The sequence below is a fragment of the Rhagoletis pomonella genome, unplaced genomic scaffold (assembly GCF_013731165.1).
Source record: "Rhagoletis pomonella isolate Grant_MI unplaced genomic scaffold, Rhpom_1.0 Rhpom_scaffold_00007, whole genome shotgun sequence".
In the NCBI taxonomy this organism is placed as follows: Eukaryota; Metazoa; Arthropoda; class Insecta; order Diptera; family Tephritidae; genus Rhagoletis; species Rhagoletis pomonella.
Genome location: NW_023458561.1, coordinates 33246573 through 33266137, shown reverse-complemented (window position 1 = coordinate 33266137; position 19565 = coordinate 33246573). Strand labels below are relative to the sequence as shown.

Sequence of the window (19565 nt, the reverse complement as noted above, 5' to 3'; positions counted from 1 at the left end):
GTATATATTCATTTGTGGGTGCTGTCAAATAAAATGTCCTCACCTAATTAGGAAACAAAACAAACAGAGTTGATCACAAATTGATCCAGATTTCTACCAGCATCACATCGATGTTAAATTTCCTTAACTTTTCTTTATCCTAATAATGTAAAGTAATAAATGAAATCTCGATCGGCGATCACTGAAACGCATGTAGCCACTGTATACTCGAAAAAGCAATGTTGCCACTTTTCTCATTAAACCATGTTCGAATCGTGGAAATTTCGGATGATCGCAGGGTTGCTTTTAGCATTTAGATTCTTAATGCAAAAGTGGAGTTGCATTTAATTGCATTTAGATGACGAATTTTGGATGGATAAATGTACATTTAGAGTAGCATTTAGAGCTAAATGCGCTAAATGTGCTTTTACGCGTAAGAAAAAACAGCCCAGGGCGATGTTACGCAGACGATCATATGATCCCTGGTCACGAATTATTGGTGCTTTCACTGCACAACGAAAAATTTGAGAGCGAGCGAGAGAACTGAACCGCACGACCAATCGGTTCAAATTTGACTAGCGGACTGAGACCGAATCAGTTGCGTTCCAGATAACTTAGTGTAAAAAGTGTAAAACCAGGGTGTCTACATTGTTCAAAAAAAAGCGCCATTTTTGAAATAAATCGCCAAAAATTTTTAAAATAAAGTTAATGAAATCGACTTAACAAATCTTTTATTTTAAAATTGAGATCTTGATATAATATATAGTCTGTTCGACATGCAGATACGCTGTTCTACAAAAAATACGCTGGCCATTTGACCCTCTGCATAACAGCATGATGGTCAAAGAGAGTAAGAACGGAAAAATGAGAGAAAAAGTGCCGTGACCAGGGATCATATCATCGTCTGCTTAACATCGCTCTTAGGGATTAGAGACCAAAATGAATTACCGAAATTGATACGGACTCATAAAAAATCCATAGTAATAGATTTTACATCAAACCTGGTAGTAGTTGGTAGATTTGTTAAAAGAAGCAATATTAAACAGATTTTACTCATATAGGATAAAACATGGCGATTTCATAAAAAATGCTACAAGAGCAGCAGGATTTTCCCTCGGTGGTTCTTAATGCCAAAATGATATACATGGGTGTAAAATGAAATCCCGATATACATAATACCGAAATACAGAATCTCGAAAGACATAATCCCGACCAGACATAATCCAGACACGACCAAATCCCAGACAGGAAATCCCGACAAAAAATCCCGACAAAATATAAAAATAATTAAAAAATCGCGGGATTTTTAATTATTTTTATATTTTGTAGGTATTTTTGTCATGACTGTCTTCTGTTTTCATTCAAAAATAATGTATAAAAGGCACAGTTGTTGTTATTGTTGTAAGGGCTTACTTAGCCCGTAATTGTCCGCAAGCTCGACTAACTGTAGGCCCAGGAAACTTGATATTTCGATGAGGTAGAACCAGAGGGAAAGGGATGTTAGTTGAGTTGGATTGACGGGGCATGTGAAGAGGTGGTTGATGTCATGGGGGCAATCTCCACATGTTGGACACTCATATTGGATGTTGGGAGGCGAGTTGGCTATCTCGTGGCAGATGAAGCTCACTCTCGTTTACAGGTGGTCATTGGCACTGATGACGGCATTCACTCTACTGGAGTTTGTAAATGCCGTTAATAGCCTGTCAGTTCCAAGGATGCTGTGCGTAGTGCTGGACCTGATCCTTCAGCACAAGCTAGTTCGAGTGTTGACATCTGTAGCACCCTACTAGGAACTGCTTCCTGAGAATGATGTTGTGCCCCTTACTGGCTTTACTGTGGATGTGATGTTCTGGCGACATCGCAAGGCATCCCCTGGTTGTCCGGGGTGTTGTATTGTGGCATATCTGGAGTTCCGTCCACTGAGAACCAATTGTCCCCGGCGAGCACACAGGCGCTGCATAATTTAGAACCGGACAGCCTTGTATGTTTGTAACACCGTTTCTTTGTCTTTGCCCAAGTACTGCCGAATTGCGGAATTGAGGACTTTGCTACGGCTCTGTAGTTTATTGGCAATTTCGGTTGTATGCGCCGGGAACGACAGCTAGACCCGACAATTTTTGGGTTATTCACCGTCGGAATTGGTTTGCCACGACGAGAATACGCAGCTTTCGTCCTTGTGGGAAAATGGTTGCCGAAGATTTTGTAAGGTGAGGGTTAGGCTCCTTGCAGTGAAGAAGCGAAAAAATGTGGAGTGGTAACCGTTTATATTTAAGCATAAGTCATCAATTTCATTGCCGGACGCATTGCAATTTTTTTTTCTGGATTCCCTGCAAAAATCGTGGAATCATGTAGTCCATTTGTGGTATATTGGAGTACTTACAAAAGTGCTCCTCTGTCATGCTGTAGCGAACCAACTCGTGTCTCTGCACCAGCTTATTGTTACCCGATCACTGCTCGTGTTTTAACGGTGTTTGAAGTTAAGCATTTGAAAGTACATTTGCATGTCTGGCTGTAGTTGAACGTGTAGAGATGCTAGCTGTTAGTTCTTAGCTCCCAGCATGTTCGGGTTCGAATGTCGTCAGAGGCAACATGTAATTTTTAATTTTTGTTTTTGGTTTTTATTAATTTCAAAAAAAGCATATGCGAAGTGAAGAACAAAAGCGTGTACAAACGAAAAAATATAACGACAATGTCATTGGAGTATGTTGGGAGTAGTTTTGTGCTACTCTGATGTAATACAGAGATGGAGTATATGGTCCTGCCCTAGGACATCGCAATGTTAATTGGACCATATTTTTTATATGAATTGTGGTTAATTTTGGAGTACTCCTTGGTCCTTCGGGAGTACCCCTTACATGCATGCATGGAGTAGTCGCGATTTTTGCAGGGTTGTGTCTTGTCGGGATTTTGAGTTGTCGGGATTTTGTCTTGTCTGAATAATGTGTTATCTGTATTTTATTTGCTGTGGATTTTGTTATGTCTGTATTATGTCATGCCTGAATTTTTTATTGTCTGGATTTTTAAAAATTGTCTGGATTATGTTTTGTCGGGATCTTTAAAGTCGGGATTATGGAGTGCTCCCACTGCAAAGATTAGCAGATTTTAGCGTTTGTTTGTAAAAGTGGTAGAAAATACAGTAGTGGTAAAAGCATCATAGATTTACCAATAAAGTCGGGAGTACTTGCACTGGTGAGTGACCAATTGACAATTTGACAAGCAACGTAATCGGTCACAAAATTACTTCAGTGCCTATAAAATTGTCATCACGTGAATTCTTTGCATTCTATTTTGTGCTCGTATCAATTCTGCTTCACACGCACATTCGTTGTGTTGAATTTCTGCACAGTCTGTCTTCTCGCCGTCACTGTGGCCGTCGTGTCGTTGCCGTCGTCGTTCGTTGTCGATTGATTTTTGGGTAATAGAAAATTGTAAGTGAAAAGTTTCCAACGCAAATTATTTGCACCATCGAATCGCACAAATTCTCGGTTAGTTTTGCAAAATTACGTTGCAGTTGAAGTGAAATTTCGCAGCTCCACAGAAAACACGAAACCAAAAACGTAAGTGCCCCGTGCCAATGTCAGAAAATGAGGAATATGTGTGTGCGTGAGTGTGGTTAGAAAACTAGTGGGGGAGCAACAAATGTTTGTGCCTGATTTGATGGTGTTCCCAGTTAAATGACTGCGTTTCATGGCTATAGAATGTAAAATTACAATCAAGGCGCAAACGAACTATGCAAATAAGACAAAGTTTATGAACGGCATTGCATTGAAGGTTAAAACATGACTTTTTTGGTGCCCATCTAAATGCTGGGAAGATCATGTGTGCATCAATTGCACTCCTTTTTGGGCACATAGTAGGGGCACAATCGCATGAACAGATGCTTGGCAAAAGTCTGCGATGCATGGCGTTGCACAGACTTATTGCGAAATTGGTGAAAAATCATCCTGAAAATGTACATTTTCAAGATTTTGCGAACCCGTGAGCGAAAAATTTATCGATCCAAAGCTGTCATGTGACTGTCATCAAACAGCTGACACCACAATAGCGCTGCCCATGGTGGAAATAGCTTTTGTACGCGCAGTGCTGCAAAGAAATGTCAAATTTAGGATTAGGTGCATGGTGAATTTTCAGTGTGTTTGTTTTGATTTCGCATTTGGCCTCCCGTGCCCCAATTTGACCAATTTGAATATTTTAATTTGATGCAATACAATTCATTTATTTAGAAAGTTAGAGAATAATTGCAAACGTAAAATGAATCAAAAGTGCATTTACCTCAGATGCCATCTGGGCAGTGAGTTGTAATATCATTTCGTTAAAAAAATTATAAATGACTATATACATGCATACATTTATTCTTTGCTTCTTTTTAGCTTAAGACACGCGAATACAATTAATAATACCTGGCTGCTTGATACCGCCATCCACCGGAAACTAGTGACAATGACCCGCTTTTGACCTGCCTCACCTAAAAATTTATGGAGTTTCCGTGTGAAGCGTATATATCTAAGTGAAAAAGCCGGTCCGTAATCTCATACTGTATTTTTAACATTAGTGGCGTCACGCCTGCTTGCGAGATCAAAACCTGGTCGCGCCCAAAATCAAACAAACAATTTATTTAATTGCTAGGCTTAATATTTCGGTAATGATTTATACAATAAATCTGCCCAAATTTCATGGTATTTTATATTTATTTTTAGCTGTTCATGGTTTTTTCGGCATGAGATTGCGTGCTTACAACTAGGGACGGCTTACCACGTGATATCCTTTCATTAACTGTGACGAATTTAGTTTTTGCTCGGCATAACTTTGTAAAAGTTTCCTTTTGTTACCAACCGAAAGGCCCCGCTTGTGCACATATCCTTAAAAATAGTTAAGCCACCTAGTAAGCGTTAATAAAACTATCTTCCTATTTATATGTACATGTATGTATGTATGTAAGACTTCGCCTTGTTTGTAAAACATATCTATTTTATATACGCGCTTTTCAAGGTTTCAGTGGCACGTGCTTGATGAACTCTGTTTTTTCACTGCGCACAGTTTTGGCGCAGACATCACGTATTTAATTATAAAACTTATCCTTAAAATATGCATTCATTTTGCAAATGTATATGTGAGTTCTTAAATATATGTATGTACTAATATCTTAAGCCATAACCACACATCATCTAAAAGTCATTATCGCTGACGGGAGACAAATGACCGATTTTATACATATGAAAAGCATTACCCTTTTAGTATTATTGTATTGCACTGATAGCCAGCTAATTACATACACATATGAACAATTTTTACCTTTAATTAGTGTGTTTTGACTGTAGTTTGTATAAAGAGAATAATCGCTGGCAATGAAAGCCTTCATACAAACAAAGAATTAAATAAATTAGCTACTAATTATATACACTATGCAGACATTTATATGAATGTGCCATGCAACGAAAGACATAAATTCATACAGACTTATGTATGTACATATGCATACATATGTGTTCCTTTGCAATTGCACAGATTTGTACACTACGTACATAAATATTTATATAACATCTTTTGTATGCGAATTTACATTAATATTATATTTCTGCCATTTTCGTATAAAATACGCTCTTATATTTATTTATAAAAAAACAAACTACCTATCTGCTTTGGAATGCAAGCAAATCTATTATTTTCTTACCTTAATACCTTAAGTCTACAGACTTAAAATTTAAGTTACGGCAGAGTCTGTCTAAACTAGGGTTAAAAACAGACTTATTGTTTAGATTTGTCGCTAACAAATATTTAGAAGCTTTATAAAGAAGACTTAGATGAAAGTACAAATTTATCAAATCCATTTCCGATTCCTGGTCTCCTCTTTTGTGAAGCTACATATAAATATGCATATGCACAAAGGTTTATATTTATATACATAAATATGTACCTTCAAAATTATCTTACAAACATACAGCAGCGCTCGCCGCTGCAGGTAACACAGCGAAGCATCGCTTAGTAAAGAGGAATAAAACCATATAAAAAGTTCTGTTCAAATGGCATTAAATGGGAACATTATTATTAATTAATTAGTAAGAGCAGCACACCCGTTGAGTCAGCGCTTAGGGTGTCCGTGGTGGATATTCCACAATAACAAATGTCTGCCGGCACCATCGACATCGAAGTGTATTGAAATTGTTGCCACCATGGACATACGGTGCGTCAGTATTAACGTCTGTATGCGTGCCTGCGTGCGCACCAACGGTGCCAACAAACTTTGCTATTGCTTCCACCATATGGATACTACATATATACATACATACATAGATAGTAGCAACATCAATAACAACGTTCACCCACTCTCAGTTTCCTTTTAGCCATGACTCTATAGCATTATCGTCATTATCAACGCATTCGTTAGCATCGGCGACGCCAGCTAAAGACCTAAACCACACCGTAGTGTCGCCTCCTCTTCGAAATGTATATGTGCATACTTATGTATGCTTGCGGCTTCGAGGTTAGCGATGGGGGTGAGTTTATTCGCTTGCGCAAATTTTCGCAGTGACGATGACATGACATTTGCTGTTTTCCCTTTCAAACTTGCTGCTAATCATGTTTACATTACACGCTTACTAGCTATGCGCCATACGGTGGACTGCAAGTAGCAGTCAACCATCAAACACCCACCCTCATCCAGACAGTAGCGTGCGACGTCAACACGCTGCTGCACTTAGTCTAGGTGGCGCCGGCATGCTTCAGTATTGTTTATATTTTTGTGGCTTTGGAAATTTTACACTTTTTTTATACAATAATTTTCGGTGTTCACTTACCACTACGACTGATTTCGTTGCCTTGGTTTGTTCTATTCAGCAGCGTTTGTTGGCAGGAAACGTTCGTAATGTAGGTTTGCGTCGTGGCTTTATTCATTTGCCTTGTCGCCAGTCGGTAGACGCCACCAACCAATTTTTCCGCTCTTGGTTTCGCAACGGCTCGCAGCACACGAAATTCAATTGCTCAACTTGTATTCCGCTCAATTATTTACTTTTCTATACAATTCAATTTGGGTTTATATACTACCATAAATACATACAAACTTACGATATATATGCCCTCTGTCTGCTATGTTCAGTTGTCTGTTGATTGGTGAGTACGCGGCTGGTGAGCGAGCAATGGGAATGGTGTCAGTGCTTCATTGTCCTTAGTATTGCATTCGCCCTGAAAGTCACTCCATTTTGCTTAGCTGCTTAGCGCCCATGCGCTGCGGAAGCCAATAGAGCAAATTCGATGAAGAACTTTATGCCGTGAGAATTCTAAAAATAGAAAAACTACTGGGGAAATTTATATGAAAAATGTTACAAGTCCGCGTTTGTACTACGTATACATATATTTATGTACATAGAATGTTCAAATAATGTACATATGTATGTATTACAGGTATACGCCGCCGAGCCACGCCGCCGCCAATTTCGATTTTGGACGAAAGCGTTTATTACAGTTAAATTAGGGTCGAATACTGGTAATCTAACGATTTTTTCCGCAGTAGACAATTCTTTTCAATACTACAACAATACTACTTTTTTATACACATACTACAACAAAAAGAAAGTTATAACACATCAAAAACTTTAACGCCAATATCTCAGAAAGCAGTTTTAATAGAAGTGGCCTCATTGCATCTATCTTTTCAATTATTGGAGATAAAACAACCCTATAAACATTTTGGCGAACGTTCGAAAATTACCTTCGATATCCAATATGAATATCGAACTGAGAACGAAATCATAACCAACCTTAGTTTTCCAACGTTCATAGTGAATTGGAAATACATTCGAGATGGGTTCGAAAAAATGTGAAAACCATTGTAACAAGAGAGGAAGTGAAATCCAGCTCATTTTCGAATGGAAATATAATACAATCACTCTCTCTCATTAAAATTTTAATTCGATAATGGGCTGTATTTCGAATTCATAACGAAGGAAAAATTCATTCACGCAGGTTCCATTAGTAGCCCCATGCTCTTTGGAATCTATCTTATGGGCAGTAGCGCCGGCGTCGCCGCCGCCGCAAAACCTGTCGGCGTAAACCTCTAGTATGTATATATGTACCTATGCGCATAAGCGCATTCATACATAAATAAATACAAATTTACATATGCCGATTATACTACGATAAGTATGTATGTATGTACATATATATTTATAAATGCTATGCATGGTGAGTATACGTTTCGTACAAAACTCATACGCCCTGTTATTCGCTTAGTCTTTCATACTATAAATCGTTCCTTCGTTCGTTCGATCGCATTGCCACGCGTCCAGAAAGAATTACTGAACTCTACAAGGTTGTTCACGCTGACTCGTTACCATGCTGACTACTTGTCTGACAGCCCCTATTATTTGTGCATGTGTGCGATTTATTTAACTGCACTGTGTGCTTGCACGAATATACCATTTGCTATCGCTGATTGCATTTCTACCGCATGGCAATTTAAATTCATTGGAGTGTGAGTAGCACACTTCCATAGAAAGGCGCCTCTGGAAATTTGTTTGGCCAAATTTTACATACGATTGTATTTTTTTTTTTGTTATTAACTAATTTTTGTTATTTCTTTTCTGATGGTTCTAGGGGTAGTGACATTAGTCATGCAAAGGCAAATATTAGTTATACAAAAATATGCTGGTATATAATTTTGTAGTTTTCTTTGTGTATGCTATTGAGTGTGTACTAAAATTTTCATTTTCGACTCCTAAGTATTTAATTAAGTTTGATTTATTATTATTTAAATTATATAAAATTTTTATCATTTGGATTAAAGCCTATTCTTTTGCAAAAAAAATGCAAGCTACTAAGGAGAAAATCGAAGGATTAATAAGCAATTTGTGAACAGTCAAATGAAAGTGTGCAATAATTTTTTGTATGAAATAGTGGAGGGAAATAATGTTACTCATACGCCACATCGTACATGGCAGTACTCGTACATGGCGTATGAGTAACATTTTCCATGTAGAAGTTTATGTTTAGGTGTTTTGGCGTTTTTGTGTAATTTCAAAACTTGAGATTTTCCTTACAGTGTGTTTTGATTTAAAAGCTCGCCAACCGGAATTTTGGGCCAGATTTTTCGCAGACAACATTATGTATATCCTTGGATTCGCAAGCCTTTTTTATTTTATTTTTATTTTGGTACAAGATGTGTGAAGATTGTGCCTTATTCGGATCTTCTACTATATTTGAAGCAAGTCCTCAAGGATTATTTGTTATTGAGATTTTAAAATTTTTCCAGTGATAAAACCGCTTCTTTTACAACTTCTAAAGCAAGCTCTTTTAGTAAAAGAAGGCTCTACCGCCAATTTTCTGTTGTGTTTCGGACGATTATCTGATTGAATGGCAAATATGTATTACTATTCTTATTATCACACTTTTATCAAGTATTTCAACATAATTTTGGTGCTTAGGTTGTTTTTTAAATAATGGCGTTGAAGTCATTTCTAGGCTTTCTACATGGTATAAAAGCGACATGAGTACGCGATTGCTCCCCCCTAGATGAACCAGAGAGACAACCTATCCTAACACATTTCAACAGCAATGGCAAAAAACTTGGTTTTCTAAAATTTACTACCAGACAAAAACAACGCCCACATACATACATAAGTATACAAGCATGTGTGCGATGCACTTGTGCAAACAGACCCAACAATAAGTTGATGTGTGCGCTTGATGCCCTTCAAAGTTTAGAAGATATCGGTACTTTGAATAATGAAAATATCCATTAGATATCTTTCTCCTATATCGCCATCAACTCCTCATCTCCGCTGACAAACTGGCCGTCACATTCCGATATTACGCGCCATTGGTATGTTTATCTCTTACAGAAATCCACTTCCTTCTACCGCAAGCACACATAGCAATTCAACATGACATTGTCCAACCATAACATAAAATACTAACGTACAATACAACCTTACAACAACAGCAATTAAATGACAGCAACGTAAGCATTGTTGACATTTTTTACCCATTTCTAATGCCAAAAAGAAATGCCTTCATCGGTTCAAGTCGGAGTGATGGAGGGTCGAGTGCCCCGAATACTACTAAATACAGAAAGAAAGCATTGAACAGCAACAACGATCAACCAGCAGTCAGTCGGAGGGACTACACAACAAACAGCATGACTAAGTGACAACAATAGACGCCATCATGTCCAAGAGCATACAGAGTGTATATACCGCATTTTATTTTTTCCTGACTTATGCTCCATATGTCTTTAGGGTGAGTCGGGTGGTTTAGAGTTCGGTTATTGGTTGGCTGCTTGGCTGCTTGGCTGCTTTTGACTGCAAGCCGTGCATGCTTGTCAGAGCGAATAGTACAAAGGACGAATTCAGTTGCGGATAGAGCTTCTTCGTGTATGGAAATGCTATTTAGCAAAATAGTGAAAAATTATTTTGGACAAAAAAATAAAATAAATTCTTTGTTGTATTTTGGCAGTGATAAATGATATCCGTTTGCTTTTAAGGAGAAAAAAAATTATTGAAATTCGATTAAGTGCGAATATAAAATAATAATAAAACAGCGAAAATAGTCAATGCTGAAAGTGTTAATTAATGTGGAAAATGTTGAGAGGCCAGCTAAGTTCTTGTGCTAAGCCAATACACTTACGGACTGAATCGTTGTGTGCCATCAAAGGACGAGTATGTTTATAGAGCGTGAATGTGTATAAAAATAGCAAATATTTTATTTATGAGTGCTTGAATGATTTACAAGTCAGCTGCATGGGTTCTTGAGTGAATTGGGTACAATTGGCATGGCATTGCAGCGTTTATAATTTACATAAATAAAATGATTAAATGATAAAATCTAACAACCGGAGTTTTCGTAAAGCTATCGAAGAACTATACAGATTTCACTTGGAACGCGATAACACAGTAGGGACGCTAAAATCACAAAAAACGCCGAGACATGTAGATTGCGGATCGGTACACAATTTTTCTAGATTCGGTACTTTTCCAAATTAAAAAAAAATTACTTACCATCCACTTGAAAAAAAAATCTACCAATAACTTTTTTTAGTTATGTTAATAAGAATTAAAACTGTTTTAAGAAACTTTTTATTTAACTATTTATACGGTATTTGAAATCATATTAATAGCATGTTCCTGTGTTCGTTTACGCTAATCTCCGAAACCGCTTAACCGATTTCAATGAAATTTTGTGGGTGTGTATTGTTGGTTCCAACTTAAAAGATAGGATAGTTTTGAACCCGAGAAAAAATATATTGTTTTTTTTTATCGAAATTTTGTCTATGCTTCTCGCAACGTTCTTAAAAATCTCGTGTCGCTATGTTCGTTTACGCTAACTACAAACTGTCCATATCCGAAGCGACAGATTTGCAATGTTATTCGCGGCTACGCTTCATATGTATGTTTATGTTGCGTAGAAATAGCAACAAAATAATGTAGTATGTATTTATACATACATATGTATAAACATTTGCGTATCAACAGAAACAAAAAAATTACCGTTTCAACACCATCCAATGTTATCCATTCCTCTGGCTGATGAGATCGTTTTTTTTTCAAACGTAGTGAACAGTAACAACAATATTTTGTAAATTTCGATATCAAATGAAATGTAAGAAACAATATGGCTCTTCACACCGAGCTTTGGTGTGAAGACCCATAATATCTACGATGCATGTAACCTGCCTATATATCTGCGTGTAGCAGGACAACGTCTGCCCGGGCTTACTAGTACACTAAAATTAAAATTGTAGCAGGCCGATGTCTGTACATTATAGATATTAAAGCAAAAATGAATATGGATGGTCTTTATTAGGCCGAGGCCAGGCAATAAGCGACAAAGCGGTGAGCGGCTGAGCCGCTCAAAATTAAAACATATTAAATACTATTGAAGTGGCCATGCACTGGGCGGCATTTCTGAGCGGCTGAGCGGCATTTTTGTATGGCGCCGCTTTGCCGCTTATTACGTGGACTCGACCTTAGACCAAAAGAAGCCAAATCAACAATTTTTAGAATTTTTGTCTGTCTGTCTGTCTGTGTTTGTACGCGCATCACTCGAAAACTAATGCATGCCCCTGTTTGAAAATTGCAGTTTCAGTAAATTGATAAGATATAGTAAATATTGCAGTACTGCTGTCAAAAGAAAGAGGTTTAAGAAGGTTTACAGCCGAAAATATTTTTGTGGAGGTTGCCACATGTTTGGTAGTTTTAATTTAATTGATAACATAAATTAAATATGTATAGCAATATGGGTAGGAAAATTTACTGACGAAAATATTTCTGAGGAGGTTGCCACCTTTGAATTGATGAAGTAAATTGTAAAGGGTATCAAACAACACAAAAATACTTTTAAGGCGGAGTGAAGCACGCCGTTGCTAGTTATAATATAAAGATAACTACGAAAACTAAAGGGGGCACGAAAAGTTTTAGTTGTTTTTCAGACAAAATAATTCAACAAAAAACCTAACAACAATTTACGAAATTGGCAACCCTGATTCAAACTTTAACTTGGAAAATTTTGGCTAGGTTTGGCTAATATGCCTTTACTAAGGAATAAAAGTATTGTATCTTGTGAGCATACGCCACCACATTTTGTGTTGCGATTTTCTGTTATTTCTGAGAATCGGCAATTTTCGTTGGTGGTGTTGACAGTGGCAGTAAAAACTATTTACCGTTTGGAGGGGAGAAATCAATAAACACGGGAAACGAAAATCTGTTTTTCCATTTTTGATTTGTTGCAAACATGTGAAATTAGCATAATTTTGCAACAAATTTTCAAAATTACTATAACTATAACTATGTTGTTCTTTCATACAATTATTTAAAAAAGAAAAAACTACATTCAAACTTTTTTAATATAACCACAAGTTAAAAAGTAACCCATTTGGATCCCTCGGTCGTCAAGGGTTAAAATATTTTTTTTAGGTGTGCAAATCAATAAAAAAACTAAGTTTTTAATCACATCTACTTATGGGGCATTCCAACATTACGGCTGGGACATTTTAACTCGTTTTTGCTCAAACTTTAAGTAATTTCTCTTTAACCATTAATTTGGCAAAGTTTCAATCTGATAAAGTATAAGTCTTAATTATATGATTGACACAGAAAATTTATATTTTCCAAGAGTTTAGATATAAAAGAGACTGGTGCTTTTGCTTGACGCATTTTTGAACGCACCCTCTGTATCGGTAACAATTTTATTTTTATTTTTTTTACTGACAAATTAAAAATGTTTCATATATGTACATTAGACTGCATCACTCCCCATACAAAAAAAATCGGTACTATTTTTCCATTGGAATTATAAAATCTATAATATTTTAAGATGTCCACCAAAATATTTCGAAAAAATTTTAAGATTTAAGTGAGCTGGACCAATTTCAAAATACCTCCAAAAATGGAGTTTTTTTATGAATAAAAATAGTTTCTTAAAATTTTTTTTTAAAAAATCCCCTCAAATGACAAAACGGTTTAAGCTTAAAAAATTTGCATAAAAATATTTAAAAAAAAATTTGAACGGAATCGTAGTGATGAGATTTTTGATGCTGTTTTTTAACTTTTTTCAAAGATTGGTATAAGAAAAACTTGAATAACTGAGCCTAAACTCTTCTGATTTAGACTTAAGATGTGTCGGTGTAAAGGTATTTTATTTCTTTGCTAATAAACTCATTCAGGGGATGAAAGAGAAAGGTAGGATGAACGAACGTCATTCAAAGTTGAATTAAGATGTGTTGGTATTTGAAAAAATAAATAAATTAGGACACGAATGATTTTTTTTGGACAGAAATGAAAACAGTGTGAAAATACCTTTCTACTGAGATCCCATAAGTCAAAATCAGAATAGTTTTGGCCCAGTTATTCAAGTTTTTTTGTAAATCAAGTATATCAAGTAAAGTATAAAAAAAAGCATCAAAAATCTCATTCTTACGATTCCGTTGAAAAGATTTTTAAATATTTTTATGCAGATTTTTTAAGCTTAATCTGTTTTGTCAATTGAGGGGACTTCTTTCAAAAAGTTTTTTACGAAACTATTTTTATTCATAAAAAACTCCATTTTAGGAGGTATTTTCGAATCGGTCCAGCTCACTTAAATCTTAATATTTTTCCCAAATATTTTGGTGAACGTCTTAGAATATAATAAATTTTGTAATCCCGGCGGAAAAACCGCAACTTTTTTTGGTGATGCAGTCTAATGTCCATATGTATTTTTCCGTAAAAAAAAAAAACTGTGACAAGAATTTGTCACTGATACAGAATAGAGCCGTAAAGTTCCGGTCAATTTTTAAACCCTTTTCGCATTCTGTGTACTCACGTAACCGGTAAATTTTGTTACCACTTCATAAGCTGGTAACAAAGTATTCCCCCTTGAAATATGCAATGTAATAATTTTCAGAATTTTTCACAGCTGAATTGCTGAATATTTTAACTGCATTATCAACGTTCCTAGAATTGCGATGACAAGAACTGGTAGCATTTTTTGGTAATAAAATTTTCCGGTTACAAAACTTTCTGTAACGTGCAGAAAAGACTCGTTAATCTTTTTGTTAAGTTTTTGGGAAGTGGTAACAGTCTATTCTGCACGTTACTGAAGATTTTGTAAATGTTACCAGTTCTTTTAACCGCGATTCTAGGTACGTTTGTAATGCAGTTAAAAGATTCAGCAATTCAGCTGTGAAAAATTCTGAAAATTATGACATTGCATATTTCAAGGGGCAATACTTTGTTGCCAGCTTAATTATTGTACCATGTCGAATTCCCTACTACTCACCACTCAAATCTTAACTGTCCCTCATTTTATTAATTAACTTCCCCTTCTATAGATTCCACAGCACTTTAATCTTCATCGCTTTCATTATTCCTGTTAAATTACTCATACATACGTCATGTCTGCACACCTAATAGACAACTACTAGCATACAAACATTCGTACACACCTACATATATGTAGTTATGTATACTTTTCTGTAGGTATTTCCCATTGAATGCCATTTCCTGAGTCCTTCGTCCAACTTATCGTCGTTCAAGTTCAATGCAATATCAATTGAAAGTTTTACAACACTATAAATAATTAAATGGATCCATTGATTTTACTACAGCGATGTACTTGCTCGTCTAATCGAATGGCGGCCAACTGCCCATTTTGTAGATATGTAAGTAAGTAGAATGGTTTGACATGTCAATCAAGCTAAACCTCTATCTTCAATTTGCCTTTTAAACTTAGACTTTAGTAGTGTTTTTTTTTTGTTCGAAGACGTCCTTCGTGCCTTAACTGCTGTTAATAGCTATTTGCTCGCATACAACTATGCATTTGAATATTTTATATAATAGGTATGTTTAGAGTAAGTCCTTTACTCCGTGTGCGTACTATGTATGTATGTATGTATGTACATATGTACATTAAGACCAAAGTAGATATCGTGTCCATTATGTGAACATTGACTCTTCTACTCTGCTATGCAATGTGATGTCATATCGTTGCACTTGATGGGCGTAGTGAGTTTGGGCGTGTTTTGATTTGTCGTTTACTGGGAGCTCAAGCTGATCTAACGCAAACTGCAAACAACAGACTAGCTGAGGTTGAAATTAAAATTTTAGACAGGTCAATTCAATTGGTATGCTATAGGTATGTTTTAAATTCTTAATATTTGATGGCATATAATGTTTCTCGAGTTAAGGAATTCGCAATGCTTATGTATTAATGTACGTATGATTTGAGCATGATTCGATAATAAAAGGTTTGCTCAGAAAAAAGTTTTCTCAATCCCTCTTGACAAAATCGGCTCCCTTAGCAAGGCACTTTGTGTGGATTCGTGTGTGTGTGCAAAGATTTTCTACGGGAGTTAAGCGAGTGTCAGAACTCGAATGTCACTAATGAACAAACCTTTAATTATTGAATCATGTGATTTGAGGTGTTTGTGTGTGTTGTTTGTTGCACATTTTCCGTATAATATGCTTAGTAAGTGGTCTTTCTATCGATGTAATTAATAAATGTGTTTTTATTTTGCTCTAGAAATCAACAAGATGTCCGAGTATTGGCTTATTTCAGCCCCTGGCGATAAAACATGCCAGCAAACGTTCGACACCATGAACAATCTCACCAGCAAACAAAATAATCTATGCAACAATTATAAGTTTCATATACCCGACTTGAAGGTAAATTAAAAACAAACAAATTTTCGAATTTAATCTCTTCTCCTTCCAATATTTAATTAGTACTATTTGAAAAGTCTGTCAGCAAGGTAATGCCGGATATTTCTCAATTACTTATCTGCCTAGTAGAAGCGTGGCCGAGATAACTAGAAAAAGTATCTGCTTCATTCGATTCAAAAAGAGTGTCAGGAGGTTGTCTACCACTCTAATCCTGACCATTGCAACATATGTTTATAGCTTATGTTAAACCACTTATGAAATTGCGAAAGTCCGAGAGTTTCACTTTCCTTAAAGACCTGTTATTCGATTCCTTGCGAATTCATATTATTTCCTTTTGCTCCATAGGCCATTTGTTAAGTTCGTAAGGAAATATTTCCTGCACTGCTTTGCATTTTCCGGTGCTTGGCCATCTACTGCCTACAAAGCAAATTATGGAGTTATCAACGAAGATCAGAGTTGGGTCGTAATGATTCCTTTAGGATTTAATTACTTTCAATTATGAAGAATTGGAATTAGAAATCAATTCCTTCAGTCCACCGCAAAAGAATTCCATAGTTACATTTTGAATTCCTTAGAACTAGTTTAAAAAGTATTTTTTTGTTTTACTTCATTACAAGGAATTGTGTTATGTAATTATAATTAATTGTGCGCTAGTAATGTAATTGTTTTTCCAAGGTTTTTAGCTCTTTTTACCATACCGTGGTTAACATGTGCCGACAATCCCCAGTTTTCGCCAAAACTCCCTTTTGTCGGTATACAGTGGCGGACATTTCATTATGTACCAAGTTCAATTTAGTATCCAGCTCTCAAGAAATATTTTCATACTCTCCGATTTTTTGCCGAGTTTTCCAAAATGAAATGCACTGTGTACACTTCGACTCTTTTACGAAATAACGTAAGAAAACGGATAATATTCTTTAAGAAATTGTTTTTTCCTGCAAATTTTGTTTTTCTTGAGAGCTGTAGACTAAACTATTTATTAACATAGTAAAATTTCGAGAAACCAAGCATTTTTCCTCTTCGTCATTACATTTGCATTCTCTTTCAGGTGGGTACACTCGATCAATTGGTCGGTCTCTCCGATGATTTGGGTAAATTAGATACTTACGTGGAGCAAATTACGCGCAAAGTTGCCGCCTATTTGGGTGAGGTGCTCGAGGATCAACGCGATAAGTTGCACGAAAATCTACTCGCCAACAACAGTAAGTTCATATGCAATTACATACATACATGCATTTATTTTTATTACGTTTATAAATATTAACTATGTAGTTTGTAAATTTCGTTGGATTTTTTACTTTATAACTAAAAAACAAAGAAGAAGTTATTTACTTTTGACAGAACACGTTATTGTAGAAAATGCATATAAGACAAGAAAACAAAGCACGCGGGCAAACTTTACTTGTGGGCTGCAATTGAAAAAAAATAAAATAAATAAATGTATAAAGAAATCAAAAATATTAAAGGAATACTGATTCCAACACAATTTCTTTTAGTAGTGCTCTTTTGGAATGTTGATTGCAATGCTAAATTAATAGTTTTTTTTATAACAAAACAAAAAAATTAAAAACCAATAAATTCTAAAAATAAAATTAACAAAAAAAAAAAATCAAAGAGCGCAATAACAAAGAGTTAACTTGTGCATTTTTTGCAGACCCCCTAAAATGGAATGAAATATTTTTACCCCTTTTCGTTTGGAATGTCCCAATACACTCCCACTTAGAGTATAACTATTTTGAAATTAATGAATTGAAATTTAGACTATTTACGAAATTCCTATAAAATCGTTGAGTTTGACGTACGGATTTAAAAACTAATCGATTTTCAGCTGGAAACATGCGGTGTCTTTTTGACTAACGAAATTAATACTCCTGTAAATTTCCTCTTTTCCTTCTTGATATTGTTTTTAATACGATTCAACTATTTAATTTTATATATTTTCCTCCTTTGACTCTAATTTTTCGTTATTACTTTTTTCTTGTTTTTTTTTTTTTGTTTGCTTTTTTAATCCTTGTGTTTATTTGTGTTAGTTTTCCTGCGATTTTGCCTCTATATTATTTAGTTCATGCGCACAATCATCACATTGCAGTCTGGCAACACTATGTGCCACTTTGTTGAGCTGAGCTTTTTTTGGAATTTATTTTTTTAGCAACACACTTTGAAAAATAAATACAAAATTAAGAGGAATTTTTGTGTTGCTGTTTTTGTATGCCTTATTTCAAAGTAATACGGTCCTACATGCATACATAGGTACTTACATTTAAACAAACATACTAACAATTACATAGTATATTCACGAAACAAGAATTAACCTGTACAGCTACACAAGCAAACATATGTACATACATACATACATACATATAAACATAACACATAAATGGTACATATATATTTATAAATAGAATTGAGATTATATGTTGTTATTTGGTCCTTTCTAGAGGCATTGCGCAAGTTGAATCCGTGCCATAGTCTTTGTGCAAACTACTACTCACACTAATAGAAAGATGATGTGTGATTCGAGTAATTCCATTTTGTTTGTAATTCGCATTTTGGCTTCCATGATGACTAATCAAAAAGTTTGTATGTACCACATTCTATATACTGGTTGGTGCATAAATTTTGATGTTTTGTTTTTGGTCTTACATAAAATATGGAGGGGTTTTCAATGTCCCACCGGTCAAATTCATTCAAATAAGAGTTAAAAAGAACTTGGAATTTATTTAGTAATTTTTAAAGGAATTTTATACGTTAGTTATTTATCTATGTGGACAAATTTATTCCCACTTCTGAATAAGTTCTGACGACATAGTAACTCACAGTTCATCACATTATGAAGTCAAATGTCCCACCAGTCGCGATGGAATGCCACAGAAAAATCACATTTTTGCTTTAAATGCCCTACACACGCATTGATTTATCGTCCAACCAGTTGACCAACCTACTTAGCGAAATTCCCTACAAACGCACCAACCAATTGACTGATCTTATTTGAGTGAGAGTTTTTGAAGTGTGAACAACACACAGCACCGGCAAATTTTTAAGCTATGCTAGGAATGCTTCTCATTTTTATGTATTTGTTATTGCTATCGCCCCAGTTTTCACTAATTATACGCATTTTCACTAGCGAAGCGAACCGAAAAATACATGTTGATGTTAATGCACGCCTAAAAAAAAAGAAATCGTATATTAGGTTGGCAACTTGTCTACACACAAAGCAACAAGTTGACCAATCTGCCTCAAAAATCAAAAAAATTTGATTTTTATCCAACCTGACGAACAACTTGACGAAGGTTTGCCAACTTGCCTACACACGGCTTATTTACCACCAACTTCTAGCGGTTGGCCAACTGGTTGACCGATAAATCGATCCGTGTGTAGGGCCTTTAAAACTTGAAAATCTGAAAAACTTAAGACGAAAGTATTAATCAAGGCCAATCAATATAAGGTGATAACAGGGCA

At 35.6% G+C, this 19565-nt stretch overlaps 1 protein-coding gene across 6 annotated transcripts in view; it reads left to right on the top strand.

Moving 5' to 3' along the window:
• Positions 1 to 3326: 3326 nt before the first annotated feature.
• LOC118742652 (V-type proton ATPase subunit C) overlaps positions 3327 to 19565 on the top strand; it is a 38959-nt gene continuing 22720 nt past the window's right edge. For 2 of the 6 annotated variants that reach the window (XM_036474878.1, XM_036474883.1), the window contains exons 1-3: positions 3339 to 3536; positions 15967 to 16109; positions 17155 to 17308. In XM_036474878.1, coding sequence (XP_036330771.1) covers positions 15978 to 16109; positions 17155 to 17308 — 286 coding nt within the window. In that variant the 5' untranslated portion in view covers positions 3339 to 3536; positions 15967 to 15977. Of the gene's footprint in view, positions 3537 to 4114; positions 4278 to 4349; positions 4499 to 10294; positions 10629 to 15966; positions 16110 to 17154; positions 17309 to 19565 lie in introns of those variants that run through there. The other 4 variants (XM_036474881.1, XM_036474882.1, XM_036474880.1 and 1 more) reach the window with 4 other exon arrangements.